The following is a 19725-nucleotide window of genomic DNA, read 5'->3' on the forward strand; positions in this document are numbered from 1 at the left end:
AAACTTGAGTTCAAATCTGGCTTTAGACAGTAGTTGTGTGGCCCAGGACAAATCACTTATCCTCTCTTTGCCTCTGTTAGAGAAGGAAATAAAGGAGAAAGGAAGAAGGAAATAAAAACCATTCTAGTATCTTTGTTAAGAAAACCACACACAATGTAATCCATGGAGTTATGAAGAATCAGTGACAACTAAACAACAAGCACCAAGCATTGTGCTAATCTGGGGGGGAGGAGGCAAAAGACAATTCTACTCTCAAAGAATTTACAATCTGATGGGGGAAACAACTTGCACACACATATACAATCAAATAAGATATAGAATAAATAGGAAATGATTAACAGAAGGCATTAGAATTGAGAAGGTTTGGGAAAGGTTTCCTATGAAAGATGGAATTTTATTTGAAATTTAAAGGAAGCTGGGAAAGTCAGGAGATGGAGATGAGGAGGGAGCTTTCAAAGCATGAAGGATAGATACCCAGTGAAAATGCCCAGTCTGAGAGATGAAATGTCTTGTTTAAATAGCTGAGAAGCCAGCGACCTTAAGGGAACAAAGTACAACTGGAGAGGTAGGAGGAGCCTAGGTTTTGAACATCAAATGGAACATTAGTTTTTGATCCCAGAGGCAATAAGAAATCATTGGAGTTTATTTGGCTCAATGGGGAGAAGGATTTACGTTATCAGACATTTGTTTTAGGAAAATCACTTTAGTCTGAATAGATTAGAGAGTGGTAGGCTGACCCACCAACATGTTATTACAATAGTCCAGGCAGGAAATAATGAAGTCCTGGACCAGGGGGGTGGGTGTGTCGGAGGAGAGAAGGCATGTTTGAGTGTTGCTGCAAAGGTGCAATTGACAGATCTTGACAACAGCTTGGTTATGGAACATTAGAGATAGTGAAGAGGTGAGTATAACTTCTGGGCTACAAGCCTCAGCAACTAGAAAGAGGATATCCCCATTTACACTAATGGGAAAGGTGGGTAGGAAGGGCTAAGAGGGAAAGATAATGAGTTCTGTTTTGAACATGTTGAATTTAAGAGATGTACTGGACACAAGATTGGAGGTCAGCAGAGAGGGGCAGGATTGGTAGCTCTGAGAACTGTCAGCATAGAGAAGGCATTCAATCCATGGGAGCTGATGAAATCACCAAGTGAAGTAGTATAGAGGGAGAAAAGAAGAAAGAAGAGAAACTCTATACTGGAAGACCATTGGAATTATTTCAATAATAGGTAATAAGGGCATGAATTAGGCTGGTGGCCATAAGAGTAGAGAGACTGGGTTGAATTGGAGAGATGTCCTGAGAAAAAATGGATCAGACTTGACAATTCAATATTGTAGGATCTGGGAGAGTAAAGAGTGGAGGATGATTCCAAGTTTATAAACCTGGGTATCTTGAAAAAGGGTGGTGTTCTTGGGGAAAATAAGGAAGTTTAGGAGGAGTGCATTTGGGCGTAAAAATGAGGTCTGTTTGGGGCATGTTGAATATGAGATGCCTACATAGTATATCTCATGATGGAGCTCTGGAGTTCCAGGCTAGTAAACCAGGTTAGAGATTGGAGTTGGCATTTAAGATCTGGACCTCACCTGTATAGGGATGATACTTGGATCCATAGGAATTGATAATATTTCCAATAGAGAATATATTCGTTTTTTTTTTTTAGATTTTTTTTTCAAGGCAATGGGGTTAAGTGGCTTGCCCAAGGCCACAGGACTAGGTAATTATTAAGTGTCTGAGGTCAAATTTGAACCCAGGTATTCCTGACTCCAAGGCCCGTGCTCTATCCACTGCTCCACCTAGCCGCCCCCTAGAGGATATATTCTGATAGCATATCCTCTAATAGAAGATTACAGAAGAGATGAGAGCCTACAACAGAGCTTAGAACAATCATGAGTTGGTAAAGATAGAGTCCATTGTTGAAGATCAGTTGCAAAAGATTGCTTGTTCCCTGATACTATGACCAAGAATTCCCTCAATTTTTACCTAGATGACCCTCATAAAGATTTTATACAGATGGGAAACTAAGCATAAGATTGGTAGCTGATTTTTTTGCGGGGGGATCATTTTCTTTTGGAATCAGTTGGGTCCAAGGTCCAAACTTTATGTGATATATTACACACTAAGCTTTTCTAGCCTTTGTTCTGTATAGTACTGGTTTTTTTCTTCTTTTTCTGTTGAGTACCTCAGGGACTGTGAATTTAGGGGTCCAAGTGTGGTGGTCTGATTATCTTTATTGCAGAATATGGATTTTTATAAAAAATTTTGAAGGTGCTTTTTATTTTTTTCTATTTGTTTCTGAATGCCCTTGGAATGATTTTACTAAGTTAAACAGCTTTTTTTAAGACTGGTTTTACCCTCTGCAGTTCTGTTTTATGAGATGGTATTGGTCTTAATCATCCTTTATTCTATTAAACATTTTTAATTAACATTTATTTTTCTTCCCAAAACTCATGAAGTAAATATTAATATGCAAGCAAAATAAATTCCTACATTGACTGTGTCTGATGATGTGTGCAATTTTACATCTTGAGTCAGTCCATCAGTCTCTGAGGAAAAGGACTCATCATCTGTCCCCTTGAATCTTGGTTTGTCTACTTTGACCAGAACTTTTAAATGTTTCATTTTTTTTCCTTTACAGTGTTCCTATTGTTAATAAATTATTTTCCTGGTTCTGTTCACTTTACTCTCAGTTCATACAAGTCTTTCTAGGTTTCTCTGAAATTGCCTCTTATGGCATAATAGTATTCCATCATATTCACATGCCATGATTTGTTCAGCCATCTCTAACTGATAAGTATTCCTTTAGTTTCCAGTTTTTTGTCACCTTCAGAAAGAGCTGGTGTAAATATTTCTGTTCAGATGAATCCACCTTTACAAATGAGTTTATATTTTAACCTGGTATTCCTTTTGGGAGCCATTTCCCCATTTTTCCAAGTAAATCCAATATTTGCTAATTAACGTTGTTCTTGCTCTCTTTTAGTCTCTGTTGTAACAATTTACATTGCTCTTTTATATAAAATTATCAGTGTTGATGTCATTTTTTTTGCCTATCACTTTTAAATAATTTATTCTTAACAATTGAGGGTCAAACTTTGTTGACTGAATGCCATGATTTTTTTCCCCCTCAACTTGTTTATTACAAATTAGATTTTAGGATTGCCAAGTTTATGGTGTGACAATCCTCATTAAAGGAGAGGAAGCGGATTTAATGTAAGCCAGATGGCTTTTTCAAGAACTTTGACTAAGAGGGGGAGGAAAAATACAGCATGATTACTTGAGGACAGGATAAGGTCAAAATAAAGGACTGGTTTTAACTGTGGGAAGACCTCAGGGTGCTTGTAGATATAAGCAAAGGACCTACTAGGGAGGGAGAGATTGAAGATGAAAGAGAAGAGGATGCCTGTGGGGTATACTAGAGAAGAGATGGCATTAAGGATACAAAGAATAGATTAGCATTAGCCTATATAAAAGGGCCACATCCTTAATCAGAAGGTAAGCAAAGGAGAGGAGAGAACAGAAAATAAGTCTTTTGCTTAGTAGACTGGTGGTAAAGAATATGCTCATGGAAATGATCTCTATTGAGTGGAAAAGGAAAGGGTGGAATAGTCACTTGTGAAAAGTGTAATAAAGGAGTGGCTAGGTGGTGCAGTGGATAAAGCACCAGCCTTGGAGTCAAGAGTACCTGGGTTCAAATCCGGTCTCAGACACTTAATAATTACCTACTTGTGTGGCCTTGGGCAAGCCACTTAACCCCATCTGCCTTGCAAAAAAAAAAATCTAAAGAAAAAAATGTAATAAAGAATCACTTAGGGAAGAACAGAGATTATTGTACTTGTTTTACAGATGAGGAAGCTAAAACTCAGAATTAGTCATTTGCCTGCAGTCCTATGGCTAGGGCTAGTAAATATCAGTTAAATCCAATTAGGTTATAATATAGTATTCTTCTTCCATAGCAAAATAAATGTTGCTAGTAATAGTTAGATTCACTGCAATTGGTTAGACAATTTTATATTAAAAGAATTGGGAGACTGATTAATAAGAGTTACTGTAATGGATAACAAGCAGTCTTATTCTAGATCTTCCTCTGACTAGATAATGTGACTTAAGTCATATCTCAAATTTTTTTGGACTTCAGTTTCTTCATCTATAAAATTTCTTTTTTCTTTGCAAGACAATGGGGTTAAGTGACATGCTCAAGGTCACACAGCTAAACTGTGTCTGAGGGCAGATTTGATGCTCTAATCACTGTATCACCTAGCTGCCCCACTTCATCTATAAAATTAAGAGTTTGGACTGCATGGTCTCTCTAAGGACTCTTCCAGATATAATCATTCTATGAAAGAAAATTTTAAAAGAAATTAATACTTTGTGTTGACCCATAGGGAAGTCTTGCTATGAGTTTTCTCTTCCTTCTCCAACCTGTTTTCATCACTCCCTTATCTTTTTTAAGGTCTGTGCCTGTATGGGTGCCCTTGATTTACACATTTTTATTTTCTCCATATAAAATATAGAAACTTCTTGGGAGCTTTCGTTTTTTTTTGGTCCTTTTATGCAACTGTGCCTTGCACATAGTGGATGCTTAATAAGTACTTTTTGATTGATTTTTATAGGACTACCATAGGATTGTTTTTGACTTAGTATTTCTAATTTGCTTTATTAAATAGTCCTCTGGCTTCAGGGAATTTATGTGGATGTTTGGAGGTGAAAGACAGGGTAAATTATTATTATGAAATTTCTTATACTTTTAAGCTTTTTTTGTATTTTAGTTTGTACTTTAGTTGTGTGTATTTGTATATTTCTGAGTACACACATACATATACGTATACACATGTTATATTGGATAGAGTGCTGAACCTGCATTCATGAGTTCAAATTTTTCCTCAGACCCTTTCTAGCTGTGTGACTATATGCAAGTCACTTAACCCATTTTTGCCTTAGTTTCCTCATCCAGATGGTAACTGACTGCAATATCTTTTCCAAGAAAGTCCCAAAATGGAGTCTCAAAGAATCAAACATCATTGAATTGACTGAACTACACACAACAAAAACACACACACATATATAGTTTCTTTTTAAAATCTTCCTTACTCGAATGTTAGCTCTTCAGGAATTATTTCCTGATTCATCTTTGTTTATCTCCTCATACCTAAAGTAGTGTTTCAGCATTTTTGTTGTTTTGCTTTGTTTCTTTCCTCTGTTCTTGTGATTCCAGTAGAATAGGGAATTCTCTGAACCAGTGGTTCCCAAATTTGTCCTTGGGCCCTTTACACTTTTTAAAATTTTTGAGGGGTGCAAAGTTCTTTTGTTTACAAAGATTATGTCTATCAATGGTTAATTGATTAGAAATCAAAATTGATAAAATTGTAAAATATTTAGTAATTCACTTAAAATAACAAACCCATTGCATAACATAAATAACACTTTAATAAGTAATTATATTTTCTTTTCTGAAATTTAATCAAAAGAGTGGCATTGTTTTACATATTTTTGCTGGAGTTTATGAAGTATATGAAGAAATTCTGATAAAGAATGTAATATTTTAGTAGAAAAATAATATCTTAGTATTGTTGTGAAAATAGTTTTGACTTTGGGGACCAATAGGGGTCCTTGGTCCACACTTGAGAAATGTAGCTCCGAATTGATGCAGATTAATTATTCTACAATTTGTGATCTTAAAGAGCTATTTAAGTAACTTGGTCAGTATCACATGCCAGTATATGTCAGGAATTTGACTTGTACTCAGGTCTTCCTATCTCTAACCTTAGTGCATAATAGGTATTAAATGTTTGCCAGTTACTGTGGATCTTCTAACTAACACATCTAACAATCTCTTCTCAGTCTTCTTGTTTTCTCTTGGACATTTGACATTGTTAATTTATTGAATATTATTTTCTCTCTGGGTTTTCATGATTCTGTTCTCTTCTGGTTTTCCTTCTGCCTCTCTGACTTCTCCCTGCTGTCCTTGAATCTTCATTCATGTCATGCCAACCATAGGTGTTCCAGAGACTCCTAGGCTTTTTTCTCTTTCTTTACTTCCTCTCCTAGTGACATCATTGGTTCCCATGAATACAATTATTATCTCTATTCGTATTGCTTCAGAGTTATCTATATCTACATATCTATATATCTATATTGCCCTAGTCTCTATTGAGTTCTAGACCATATCATTAGCCACCTGTTGGATATTTCAATAGATGTCCAAAGCTCAATATATCCAAACTGAACTACCCTTTCATTCCAAACTCAGCCATCTTCCCAACATAATTATTACTGGCAAAGGGACTAATGTTCTTTCAGTCACCTAAATTCACAACCCTTTACTCTTATTCTCTTTATCCAATCTGTTGCCAAGTATTGGTTATTTCTGCCTTTACAACATTTGTCATATATATTTATTTGCCCTTCTCTTTATTCACATTGCCACATCCCTATTTCAGGTTCTCCTTACCTCTTTCTCACTATTCCAGTGGTATACCAACTCACTGTCTATCTCCCCGCTCCAATTCATCTTCAACACAGTGACCAAAGTGACTTTCCTAATGTTCACTGCTGAACTCAATAAATTCCAGTGGATTTTCATAGCCTCTAGAATCAAATATAAACTTTCCTGTTTGACATTTAAAGCTCTTTACAACCTAACTCCTTCTTTTCCAGTATTCTTACATATTACTATATTTCCCCATGTATAAGATGCATCCTTTTTCAAAAAATTTGGGGTCTAAAAACTGGGAGCATCTTAAACAGTGGTTGTAGTTTTTTTTTTACTTGCATTTCCCACTTTTTCATGCTTGTTGTCTTTGTGCTCATTGTTTCACATTTGCCACGTTCTTCTAAGAAATGTCTCAGAAAAGATTTTCATACAGTGTTGAATTCAAGTTTAAAAGTGATCAGTTTGGGGCAGCTAGGTGGCACAGTGGATAGAGCACCAACCCTGGAGTCAGGAGGACCTGAGTTCAAATGTGGCCTCAGTTACTTAATAATTACTTAGCTGTGTGACCTTGGGCAAATCACTTAATCCCACTGCCTTGTAAAAAACTTAAAAAAAATGATTTAGTTTGCAAGAGTGAATGGAAACCATGTTGCTGAACATAAGTTTGGTCCTCCAACTGAGAAAACAATTTGAGACCGACTACAGCAAGAAGAAACCTGTTGAAAATGCCCAGGCAGGAAGGCCATGAGAGGCAAGTCAGCCAAATGGCCTGAGTTAGAGAGGGAATTGAACAGGTGGGTTGAAGAGCAAAGGACAATTGGAATTCCCTGGGTCCACAAAGATGGTTCAGCATGAGGCCAGAAGAATTGCTGATGAAAAAGAAGTGACTGATTTCCAAGGACACAATTGATGCTTCAGGTTCATGAAATGGAATGGACTAAGCATACAATCACGTACCAGACTTGCCCAAAAGATATCTGAAAGCCATGAGCAGAAGGTCCTTGAATTTCATGATGAATAAAACTTGAGTTCAATAACTTTATGTAATACATTTTTTTTTCACATTTTGGGCCCCAGAATTAAGGCATGTCTTATACATGGGGAAATATGATACTCTCCTACATTCAGGCTATCATCTAGTCTGACTGACCTGTTTGCTGATTATTCACAAAGGATACTTAATCTCCCATTTCTGTCTTGTACTCACAGTTTCCTGTGCCTGGAATTTTGTACATTCTCACTTCAGACTCTTGGACTGAATTTCCTTTAAAAGTCAGCTCAAGTCTTATCTTCTTTCTATATGAAGTCTTTTCCCTCCTGCATGAAGATTTCCCAGCTGCTACTGTCCTCCCTTCCAATACTAATTTTGTATTCATTTTGTATATATTTGATATTGTGCATACATATATATGTATGTGTATGGATGTGTATATACACATACATACTCATGTTCTCAGAGAGAATATAAGCAACTATTTCAATTTTACCTTTATATCAGCAACACATAGTAGGCTTCTTGGCTAATTAATTAAAAAGCACTTTAAAAAATACAAAGAAGAGAATAGGAATTCAAGGGAAATGGTAACCAATTGGGCAATTTTGTTACTACCATATTAAAATTGAATTAACCCCCCCCTCCAAAAAAGTAGCAGAAGTTTACTGTTCTATTTCCAGTTTTCTGATTTTTTTTATAGTAAAATGTATGATTAAATTCACAATTAATTTTTTTTAAATTTATTTATTTATTTTGAATTTTGCAATTTTTCCCTTAATCTTGCTTCCCTCCCCTCACAGAAGGCAGTATATTAGTCTTTACATTGTTTCCATGATATATATTGATCTAAGTTGAATGTGATGAGAGAGAAATTATATCCTTAAGGAAAAAAAATAAAGTATAAGAGATAGCAAAATTACATAATGAGATAACAGGTTGGTTTTTTTTAATTAAAGGTAATAGTCTTTGGTCTTTGTTCAAATTCGACAATTCTTTCTCTGGCTACAGATGGTATTCTCCATCACAGATATCCCCAAATTGTGTTTGATTGTTGTACTGATTGAATGAACAAGTCCATTAAGGTTGATCATCACCCCCATGTTGCTCTTAAAGTGTACAATGTTCTTCTGGTTCTCTAATTTCGCTCAGCATCAGTTCATGCAAATCCTTCCAGGCTTCCCTGAATTCCCATCCCTCTTGGTTTCTAATGGAACAATAGTGTTCCATCACATATCTTTACCACAGTTTATTAAGCCATTCCCCAATTGATGGACATTCACTCAATTTCCAATTCTTTGCCACCACAAACAGGACTGCTGTGAATATTTTTGTACAGGTGGATGTTTTAACCCTTTTTCATAATCTCTTCAGGGTATAGACCAAGTAGTGGTATTGATGGATCAATGGCTATGCACATTTTTGTTGCCCTTTGAGTGTAATTGCAAATTGCTCTTCAGAAAGTGTGAATGAGTTCACCACTTCACCAACAAGGCAAAAAAATAATTTTTTAGAAATTAAAATTAAATTTAAAAAATTAAAAATAATGAAGATATAGCAGGTGTGTGCTTGTCAGTTTTGCCAATGTTACAAAGTTGGGAAGGGTAGTCAGTATGAGAGATGGCATCTTCATACTTGAAAGGCTGGAACTCTGGAGCTGAAAACAAGTTGATTTTGGAGCATCTAGAACAGAGGGGTCAAACTCAGTCTTGCTGAGTGAGCATATTTACCCCAGAACACTCCTGATTGCAGTCAGTCCCAGGTTCAAATGTAATTGGGACATATTTAACTAAGTAAATAAAAGCACAATAAAAACCTAGATAATATCACATTTTAAAACTAAGTCAATATGTGGTCTGAGGGGATTTTTATATAGAGTGACCCCATTTCTATTTGAGTTTGACTCCATTGATAATAGAGAACCAGATATAGGTAACCAGAATAAAGAGTTGGGAAGAACTAGTTAAGCTGAAGAAGACCGAAGGACTCATCAATCAGTCAACAGTTATTTAAGCAGTTATTATCTGCTAGTCATCATAGATGTAGAGCTGGAAGGGACTCCAGATGTCATCTAATTCAACACTCCCAATTAACAAATAAGAAAATTGAAGTCTAGAGGAATGAAGTAATACAAGATTGCACAAGGAATAAGTAGCAGAGCTGAGATTTGACTCTGGGTCCTATGATTCCAAAGCCATTGCACTTTGCATTTAATCCACTTATTTTGTGTTAGTGCAGAGGTAGAACTAGAACCTGTGAGTGCGAGAGAGGTAGATTTTCTTTTTAACATGTGAATTTTAAATTACTTTTCACATTTCATTTACACTTTTTACTTTTATATGTCATTTTCTCATTATTACTATCCTCCTTCAGTAAATTCTTCTTTAACACAAAAAGAAACATTGAGGTAAAACCAAACTCCACAGTGATCAGTTGACTATGTTCTACATCCTTGTGCCCTAACCTGTCCTGAGAAGTGGGTCAGCTCATCTTCCTCACTGCAATTGATTTTGATCATCAGAATGCTACAGTTTTCTATTGCTTCTTCCATTTCCATTGTGGTCATTACTTTGGATACTTTTCACTTGGTTGTGCTTACCCAGAGAAGCCAAGAACAATGATTTTTTTGAAAGAACATCTAGAGGTGTCTAAAAAAATGGAACAGGTCACCTCATGATAAGGTAATAAGTTGCCCAATGCTGCTGAAGGACCTGCTGAACCATGTGAGAGCTTGGACTAGATTAGGTTTGAATTCTAAAGAGTCTATGATTCTTTCTTGTGGCTATAGTATAGAAAGGGCATAAAAGCACCATGCTATCTAATGGGATTACTTTTGTTTATACTTTGTATTCATTTATCTATGTAAACCTCAGTACAGTGTAAACTTCTTGAGATCAGGGATTCTTTTGTTTCTGGTTTTGTATTTCTAGTATCAAACAGAGCCCTGGCACATTATGGGAACTTAATAAATGCCATTTGAATTGAATTCATTCTATAGTTTATTATTAAATACCTACTCTGTGCCAGGCAACTAATTTAGGCATCAGGGATACAAAAATAATTACATTTTAATACTGAATTCAGTACAAAAAAAAGTCAGTACAAGAAAAGATAAATTCAAATTAATTTTGAGGGTTGTGGAAAGGATACTAGCAACTGAAGGAATCAGAAGAGGGTACAGGGCAGCTAGGTGGCACAGTGGATAGGGCACCAGCTCTGGAATCAGAAAGACCTGATTCAAATATGGCCTGAGACACTTAATTGCCTAGTTGTGTGACCTTGGCCAAGTCATTTAATCACATTGTCTGTCTTAAAGAAAAAGAAAAAGAGGGTACAGTTGGTAGAGAGCTGGGCCTTAGAATCAGGAAGACTGAACTTCATATCTACACTAGCTGTGTGACCCTAGGCATGTCACTTAACCTGTTTGCCTCAGTTTCCTTATCTATAAAATGGGATTAATAACAGCATCTACCTCACAAATAGGATTAAGTGAATTAATAAAGTGTTTAGCATAAGTGCCTAGCACATAGTACTGTGTAAAATTTAGCTATTATTACTATTATTATTATGTATAGGAAGTGGCATATGATCTGAGCCTTGAAGAAAGTCAAAAGTGTTAAGGGGAAGAGGTAGAAAGGGAGTGCATTCCAAAATAGCTTGTATAAAGTGTGATGAGAAGGGATGCCTTAGATTATGGGCAGCAAATAGAGTGCTTTGGCTGGGAAGGTGTACTGGAGCCAGGCAGAAAGGACTTTAAATGACAAGGAAAGGAGCACCTAGAGGTAGCAGGAAGCTATTGGAGCATCTTGAGTTCAACTCAACATGAAAATTCTTTAAACTGGAGACTTGGATGTCTCTTAGATAAGTTCTGTATAATAATGTTGATACTGTATACAGTGTTCTTGGTTCTTTCATTTCGCTCTTCATTATTTCAAGTATGTCTGTCTATGTTTTTCTGTGATCATTGAGCTCATCATTTCTTATAGCATAATCATATAACATACCTTGCTTAACCATTTTCCAATTAATGGACTTCCCTGCATTTTCCAGTTCTTTGCCTCTACAAAGAGAGCTATTATAAACATTTTAGAACATCTTTTCCTTTTCCCCTAATCATCTTTAGAAATAGACCTAGTATTGCTGGATCAAAGGGTATAGGCAGTTTTATAACTCTTTGAGCATAATTCCAGATTACTTTCCAAAATGTCTGGATCAGTTCACAATCCCACCAGCATTGAATTAGTGATGCAGTGTTTCCACATGCCCTTCAACATTTGTTATTTTACCCTTCAATCATTTTAACCAATCTGATACGTTTATAAATGATAGCTCAAGATTGTGTTAATTTTCATTTCTCTAATCAGTAATGATTTTGAGCATTTTTTCATATGACTATAAATTGTTTTGATTTCTTCATTGAAAAATTGCTTCTTCATACCATTTATCAATTGGGGAATAGTTTTTTTCATGTTACAAATGTAAAATTTCATAGTTTGAAATTGCTTTAAAAGATCTATAATAAGCAAGGTATATAAAACAAAACAAAGACCCAGATGTATATATCGGTGACTTCTTGAGGTTAGCAAGGGTGATTAAATAAACTGATATGTAAACAGAAGAGTGGGATATTTGTTTACAAGTAGAGGAGGAAGGCCAAAGAATTTAGATGTATCATCTCCTAGAGGGAATTTGCACATTGTGAATTTAGCCAAATCTTGTTGGAAATAATAATTAACCAACAACAAAATATTGAATGTTAGTTGTTATAGATCAGATGGGGATTTGAAAGGCAAAGATGATTGGAAATAAGTGTGAGAGGGAAATTATGGATTGGAAAGGAGTTCTCATTTGGAACTGGAATGGAGAGTAGAAATTGTCTCCAACCACCTGAATCAGGATGAGCAGCTTGAGGGACAGGGATGACAGAGCTCCACACACTCTAGCAAAGAACAGTAATGAAGGTTTTCCTGCTCCCTGCAAATAAATAGGGCTATGGCCATCCCAGTCAGTTCCCTGATGCCTAGGCACAGACTTATTTCATTACTATTCATTTCTATGTAGAGAAATTAGCTGGGATTTTATTTTTCCCTTACAGTTTTTTCACAGAAATGGACAAAGATATTTCTTTAGCATCTGTACTTTTAAAGGTTAGTTCTCATCTCCCTTTTTTAAATGATTCTGTTCATTAAGATTTTACTGGTCTGTGATAATTTTCCGTCCTTAGGTCCATCATCCTGCCATTAAGTCCTTGGCTACTTTAGAACTGAAAATGGATTTTGTACTTAAGCAGATGACAATATTGATTTGGATTGGAAAATCTCTGGTTATTTTTCTTGCCATTTTTGTCCTATCTTCATTTCTTTTTCTTGGAAAAAATTCTGAGTCAGTGGAGATAATTGCAAGACTAAACTGTTGCTTGACATGGACATAATGATCTCTGCAGAAAGAGATGAAATTCTGTGAACAGTAAGACTTCACTGTATAACTAATGTTTATAGACTAACACATTTCCTTTTGGTCTTTTCTTTAGGGAACACCAAAGCAAACAAAAGGTACAAAAAGAAAATTTCAGGGGGCCAGTGAAGGACCCCCACCAAAACAAAAGAATGAAATATCCTTACCCCCTGCCAATGTTAAAGAGATTGAAAGGAATGTGAGGGGAAAAACAGAAGGTCTGATTTCTTCAAAGAAGAACCCAGCTGTCAATACTAATGACGGACAAGTGGAGAGGCCTTTCATTAAGACTTCATCCTTATTTAAAAACAACCCTGAAATTCCAGAAATTCACAGGTGTGTTCTAAGGATTATTCACTGCAGGGATAAAAGGAAATAAATATAATTCTACTGATTTTATTTAACTGAGATGGAGGCTGATTTGTAGGTATGATTTTCCTCATTTGCAGAGCTATGGTGAAGCAGATACGAGAAAAAGTGTTTACCTCAGATTCTTTTCATGAGTTGGGTCTCCATCCACACCTGGTGAGTTCCTTCTGGGCTTTCAGAAGGTTTTTCTTTTTGTCAAAAAAGTTCCTTCCTTGGAAGACCTTTATATTATATTGACTATGTAGACCTTAGGTGAGTTTGTGTGGGGGGGGGGGGGGAGGAACTTGCTATGGAAAGAAATCAAAATGGAGTTATTTTTGCAGCTGGTCAAGTGGGTTCAGATTAGTTCCATTATATTCTGCTGGTGCAAATTTAATGGCCTCAGACTGTCATTTATTCAACAACCATTTATTAATTGTCTACCTTGTGTATTGCCCTATGGTTTGTGTTGGGAGAGAAACAAAGATAAATAAGGTGTTCCTGACCTCAAAGCTGTCTGTCTGCTACCTTGTGTAGATCATATGCAGCCGTCAGTCCCTCCCTAACTGCTATTTTATTTATGATATGTGAAAGAAATATGTAGTCTCATTTACCCTTCTCATTACCATTACCATATGTGTTTATCAGAGCAGGCACTGGATGACAGAATCCAGTGGCTATGGGTATGAGAATTGAGAGTACTAGGGTTTTAAAATGGTGCCTCTGTTTTGATGACGTCTGTTTACTGAGGAATTCACTGTACTATGCAGTTTGCCCCAGCAAATGGACACTGTTTCTTGTTAATAAGTTGTTATATGGTCTTAATTTAAACTTATGTTCTGCTTGGGGTTTTATATAAACTATAATTTTGTTCCTCATATTTGAGCATCAAAACTTATTATATCAATATGAAGCACCTCTACCCCCAAATTGGTATCATCTTCATTTTCCACTTTTGTCCATTGCCCCCTTTAAATTTTGCAATTCCAAAGCAATGTTAATCAACGAACATGCTTGATTTTGCTTCTTATCTTCTTAGATTTCAACAATAAGTACTGTCCTGAAAATGTCCAGTATGACCAGGTAACAACTCCAGATCAAGTTTCAAACTTCCTTAGGATCTAGATCAGTTCCACTAGATGAAATTTAAATGTGGTAAAGGGAAATAAAAGAAAATATTTAACTTACACATTATGGAGAATTATCAGGTGGACTAACCAGCCTAATGACTCGTTAAGTCACTAGTTTTTAATTTCTCCATTAAGTGAGATGGCTAACCTATATGATTTCTAGGGATCATTTAACTCTTCATTCTATGAAGACTTTGGTATAGTTTGTTCTTTTATGAGATTGCTTCTATTTTTTTGGTCAGAATACCAGTTTAGAACAATGTAACTTCCCTTGTGGAATTATTTTCGCTGGTAATGATGATGATGATGATGATGATAATCCAGAAAGGATAGTAATAAATATTTGATTTGAAGCAGTAAAAATACTAAGATCAAACATTAAATTTGATAGGATGACTGTTGTCCCAGAATTTCACATTTGCCTTAATACTTTTACTTAAAGTTAAAAAAAAGTATCTTACTAATGTCCCCTACTCTCAGAGGATTTTTCCATAAGAAAAATGGGACTTTGAAATCGGGATTTTAAAGTCTCTCATCAAGATAGCAGTTGATATAACCAAATTCAATGAATTCTACTTCTATAACCCTGAAAATGAGACAAATTTCATGGAACTTTGAGCCTATCAATCTAAGGATTTAACTTGTAGCTACATCTTTTTGTTAAATAAGATCAGATAGCCTATTTACCCTGCAAGTATTTTTAGGATAAATTTTTATAAATAAATATATGTTTTCTCTATGCACCACAGTGTTCAGAAGCAAAGTATTCCTTCATTGCTAGAAGGCAGAGATGTTCTTGTGAGATCCCAGACAGGATCAGGTCAGCATTTAATTTAATTGCTCATTATTCCTACAATTATTTTGTGAAGAGGGTGTGTGTGTGTGTGTGTGTGTGTGTGTGTGTGTGTGTGTGTGCTGTAGCACTAATTTTGTTCATTTAGTAAAAGGAAGGGACCCATTGAACTTAACAAAATTAAGCATATTTAGGAACTAATTTCTGCTATTACTCCAACTTACAGCTAGAAGGTTGTATCACCTTCCCCTCCCTACCCTTTTACACACTCATTCATTGTCTTGGTACAGACTTGCAATTATGTGAATGCTGTAAAGTAATTAGTTTTTAAGTAAAGAATTTTTCACTGATAGTGATCTTGACACAAGAACACACATTATTGGGGTAATGTTCATTTTGTTTTAGACATCAGAGTATTTTGGTTTGTTTTTAGTTCAGTTTGCAGTTGCCCTTATGAATTCTCCAATGGAAACTCATTTGCTCCGTTTTTTTTCCATTCACATGATTTGAGGACTGTTCAGGTTTATAAAAATTCAAAGAATCTGCCATTTGTTTGGTTTTTCATTTATCTTTGTAATCCGTCTTGTGGGGTTCCATCTGAATTTTTGCAGACTGACATCTTTTACACATCACAGAGATACTTGTGAAAGTGACACTTAGTGGACCTCTTACCTTTAGTTCCTAGGACTGGTTAATTAGGACCTCAGGAAATGAGCTTCCTCTCAAGTTCTCAAGTCAGTCTCCAGACCAAACTGTTGGAACAATTTTGGAAATGTTGAGAAGTATGAAATTTACCATAATGTAATCAGAAGGAGATAGGAAGTTAATTGGATGTGAATTTCTTTTCACTCTGGTTTAACATCCTTCTCTTTTCCCCTTCTGCTTTTAAACTGAGGCCATCCATTTGCAAAAGTATGTTTTTCTTCTCTTTCTGGCCTAAAAATCACACTTCACCAAAAGAACAGCACAGCACTTCTCCCTGGTGGTCTTCAATTTTATTTTCTGCACCAGGAGCTAAAGTCTGCAACGTCTACTACTTTTATTACTTCTACATTTATTTATTTCTTTAAAAGGTAAAACGCTTGCCTATTGCATCCCTGTGGTTCAGTCTCTTCAAGCAATGAAGTCAAGAATTCAAGTTCGTATAAGTAAAATGTGTTTTTCACTTATTGTTCACTATGAAAAAGAAGCTATCAAATTGAATCAGAACAGCCATATTGGGACTGATAGAATTTCTTTTCTCTTAGCAATGTTCTATATGTTAAATCTAAATATTGCTAATCTTTCTTCTCCTCATAGTGGGGGAGAATAATAGCAAATTCATGATTCAGAGTTCTGCTTATGTTTTTACTGTGAAACCTAATCACTTATTAACTTAAGCAAAACATAATGCCCATACCAAGTACTTCTTTTTATTCCCAGTAATAGCTAACATGGTAGTTGCTCATGGTAGATGCTTAATAAATATTTATTCATTTGATTTATGGGTTTGAGAAGATGAAAATGTAACTGTGTTGAAAACTATAAGAATGAAATTCCAACCTGAGAATGAACATTCATGCATGTTATTTATTCAGAAGACATAAACTAGAAAAGGCAAGCAATCAAAATTTGATATTAGTTATATAAACAAGAAGCTAATTAATGGATTTGATAATTGATCTTTCTTCCCTTGGTCCTTATCTAAAATTTGTCTCTAACTAGGATATGGTCATTGTACCATACTAATAACCAGTAAATATTCAAGCATTTAATAAATGCTTACTGTGTGTTATGCTGCTTTGTAACAGATAGATAGGAAGCAGTGGATCAAGAATCATTCTCAGAAACAGAAAGACCCAGGTTCAAGTCTTGTCTCTGAAGCAGCCTGGCTCTGTGACTCTGGGCAATAGACACTTAAATTACTTTGGTGCTATTTTCCATATTTTTATTTTTTCCAATGATTTTTGTCTGTGATTTTTACTCTACACATCCCATCTCCACAAAAAAATTACCTTCCCCTCTTTTTTCTTTTACTCCCTTGCTATATAACAACACTTTTTGAAATGTTAGGATTTATAATCTCACCTAGTGGTTTGTTGATACTCTCTGATTAGAATATTGAACACTAATGGTATAAATTTCACCACAGTCTCCTGAAGGAAACATTAAGCAGAGAAAAACTGCTTTGAATTCCCATCTTGGGTTCATTTATTTTTATCATCAAACATTTATTGAGCACCAATTTTGTATGGGGGGGGGGGGACTGTTTTTGACCTTTGCACCTTCCCTGCTTACTTAGCACAGTTCCTGATATAACTAGTACTTAATAAATGCTTGTTGACTTAACATGTTCCGGGAACTGGTGACTTGGGCCCTTTTAATTCTCCGTATCATATTTTGCGAAGATATATGTGCTTAACTCATTTTTCCTTGTTACTTTCTACTCCTCTCCACAGCGAAGTGATGGTCCCTATGCTCTGGTGTTAGTGCCAACAAGAGAGGTAGGCTATCTGACTTTTTTTTTTTTGGCTATCTGACTCTTGAGGTTAATAGTGAGTATTTTCAGTGTTGTTGAGTTTCCAATTTTTATTTTTTCCTTGAATATTTCCTTTCCTAAAGTCAGTAGATGTTAGTAAATGATCACACACACACACCTTTACCCAAATTCTTCCTTTTTTCTGAAATCCTTCCTCTTGCACCCTATTATTCGTTCTGGAAATCTGGAAGGAAAATTCAGCAACCAAAGTATGTAGATAAGTTTTCCTATTGTCTGAAAACCAAATGAAGTTTCATGAAAGCTTCATTCCTGAAAATGAGATAGAAACTTATCCATTCTTTGTTTCCCCTCCTCATGTCTGTACAGACAGCAAGATCCAACATGTCTTTATTTAAAATAATTTTTAAGAAATTATTTCCACCAAAAATCTTACTTATTTCCTCGAAGGTGAGTGAACCTCCCAAGATTTCTTTTCCTTGGAAATCTCTTCTATATGATTTATTTGCCTACAAAGGCAATTTCAGAACAGGGTGTCAATGTTTTCTATGTCAAATGCTAATAAGTTTCCATGCAGAGAATTGATCGCAAGGTATCTAGTTTTGGGCACAGCCTTTTATACAACCTGCAGTGCAATATCTCAGCTCAATTCCAGGAAAGGAGAAGGCACTGAAGCTATTTAAATTTTTACAGCAGCAAACTTGCTACTTCCCTACGATGCTTCATGAATACTAAGCATGTAGAAACTATCTAAGCTTGGTTAAAGTGATACTGTCAAGACCTTTTTTGGTGGTTGTTAAGGGATGATAATTAGCCTCATTTTTACTTTCTCTGGCTCCCTGTGATTTCTTGCAGATTTGGGAAATGAGCATCCATCTCTCTGCCTTAAAATGTTAAAATAGTACCCTTAAAAGGCAGTCAGTTGTTCAACCTTTATAGCAAAGTTTCTAAGTGTTAGCCTGTTGCATCACCATTCCAGTTTTTCCTAGCCTGTCTCTTCCTCAAAGAGAGTCAAATCGTGGTTGATTTGATTTCACTTCCTTCTACCTTTGTGCACCAAAGTTGTCTAAATGAATGTGTGGTGCTCTGGGAATTTAAGCCAGCAGAGGGAGCACAAAACACTATTTTTGTAGGAGTCCAAGAAATAGATGTAATGCTATGTTTACTCTCTATCTTCCCCTTCAATCTCAATGGATTTCAAAACTAGCATATGAAGAGGCAGTTAATGTAGATACTGATCTTTTTTCTTGAATTACTGATAAGCTTCAATTAGTCATTGTTGAAATACTAAACACTTTGTCTCTCTCTCTCTCTCTCTCTCTCTCTCTCTTTTTTAAATACCTGCCTCACCATATGAACTTTTTCAATATTTGCAGCTGGCTCTACAGAGCTTTGATACCATCCAGAAATTGCTTAAGGTAAGAAAAGTCATGAGCTGAGTATATCATTCCATTTTTTTCCAAAATTAAGAAACTTTGAAATACCATAAAGACCTTTGAAACAATTTTGTTTCTTCCATTCCTTGGCTTTCCATAATATTCCACTGAAGAGCTACTTATTTGGCTCTATTTTGGAACTGAAAAGATTTTGCCCTGTTGTATATATCAATTGTTGGCCACAGCTAGATTCTTGGTTCTTGCCTAGTTGGTCATTCGTATCCTTCACTGCTTATATTCCTTCAAAGTATTGACCATGGCTAAGTGTGCACTCTGAGCACCAAAAGCAACTTTCATAGTTGTAAGTGGTACATTTATGAGACCAAGGAGGAAGGTACAAGATCTCAATGTCTGTCAGCTTCAGGCTAGACAAAGGATTTTATTAAAGTTTTCACTTCCTCTGATGCTTAGGTATCAGGTTTTTTTTCCATAAGCAACAGAAAGCAATAGATTTGTGAAATATGATTTTCTCTTTATGCTATGAGAAGAGCAGCAACCATTTGAAGCAGTGAAAAAAATGAATACATTTTTATCTTCATGTGCTTATGTGGGAGGCCTGTTGTGGAGTTAAAATTTTAAGGTACTGCCAGTCTGAACTATGGACATTGTAATTCCAATGAGTTGTATTTCCCCTTTTAGGCCTCCTATGACAGAGTGATAATCCTGAATTCT

The 19725-nt window shown here is 35.7% G+C and overlaps 1 protein-coding gene across 3 annotated transcripts in view; it reads left to right on the plus strand.

Moving 5' to 3' along the window:
* The window catches only part of DDX31 (DEAD-box helicase 31), an 88572-nt gene that overhangs the window by 3422 nt on the left and 65425 nt on the right, over positions 1-19725 (plus strand). For 2 of the 3 annotated variants that reach the window (XM_074210840.1, XM_074210838.1), the window contains exons 2-8: positions 12947-13206; positions 13320-13395; positions 14258-14301; positions 15098-15168; positions 16215-16279; positions 17580-17624; positions 18994-19035. In XM_074210840.1, the coding sequence (XP_074066941.1) occupies positions 12947-13206; positions 13320-13395; positions 14258-14301; positions 15098-15168; positions 16215-16279; positions 17580-17624; positions 18994-19035 (603 nt within the window). The remainder of the gene's footprint in view (positions 1-12946; positions 13207-13319; positions 13396-14257; positions 14302-15097; positions 15169-16214; positions 16280-17579; positions 17625-18993; positions 19036-19725) is intronic. The other variant, XM_074210839.1, reaches the window with a different exon arrangement.

Source organism: Macrotis lagotis, chromosome 1, assembly GCF_037893015.1.
Source record: "Macrotis lagotis isolate mMagLag1 chromosome 1, bilby.v1.9.chrom.fasta, whole genome shotgun sequence".
Classification (NCBI taxonomy): domain Eukaryota; kingdom Metazoa; phylum Chordata; class Mammalia; order Peramelemorphia; family Peramelidae; genus Macrotis; species Macrotis lagotis.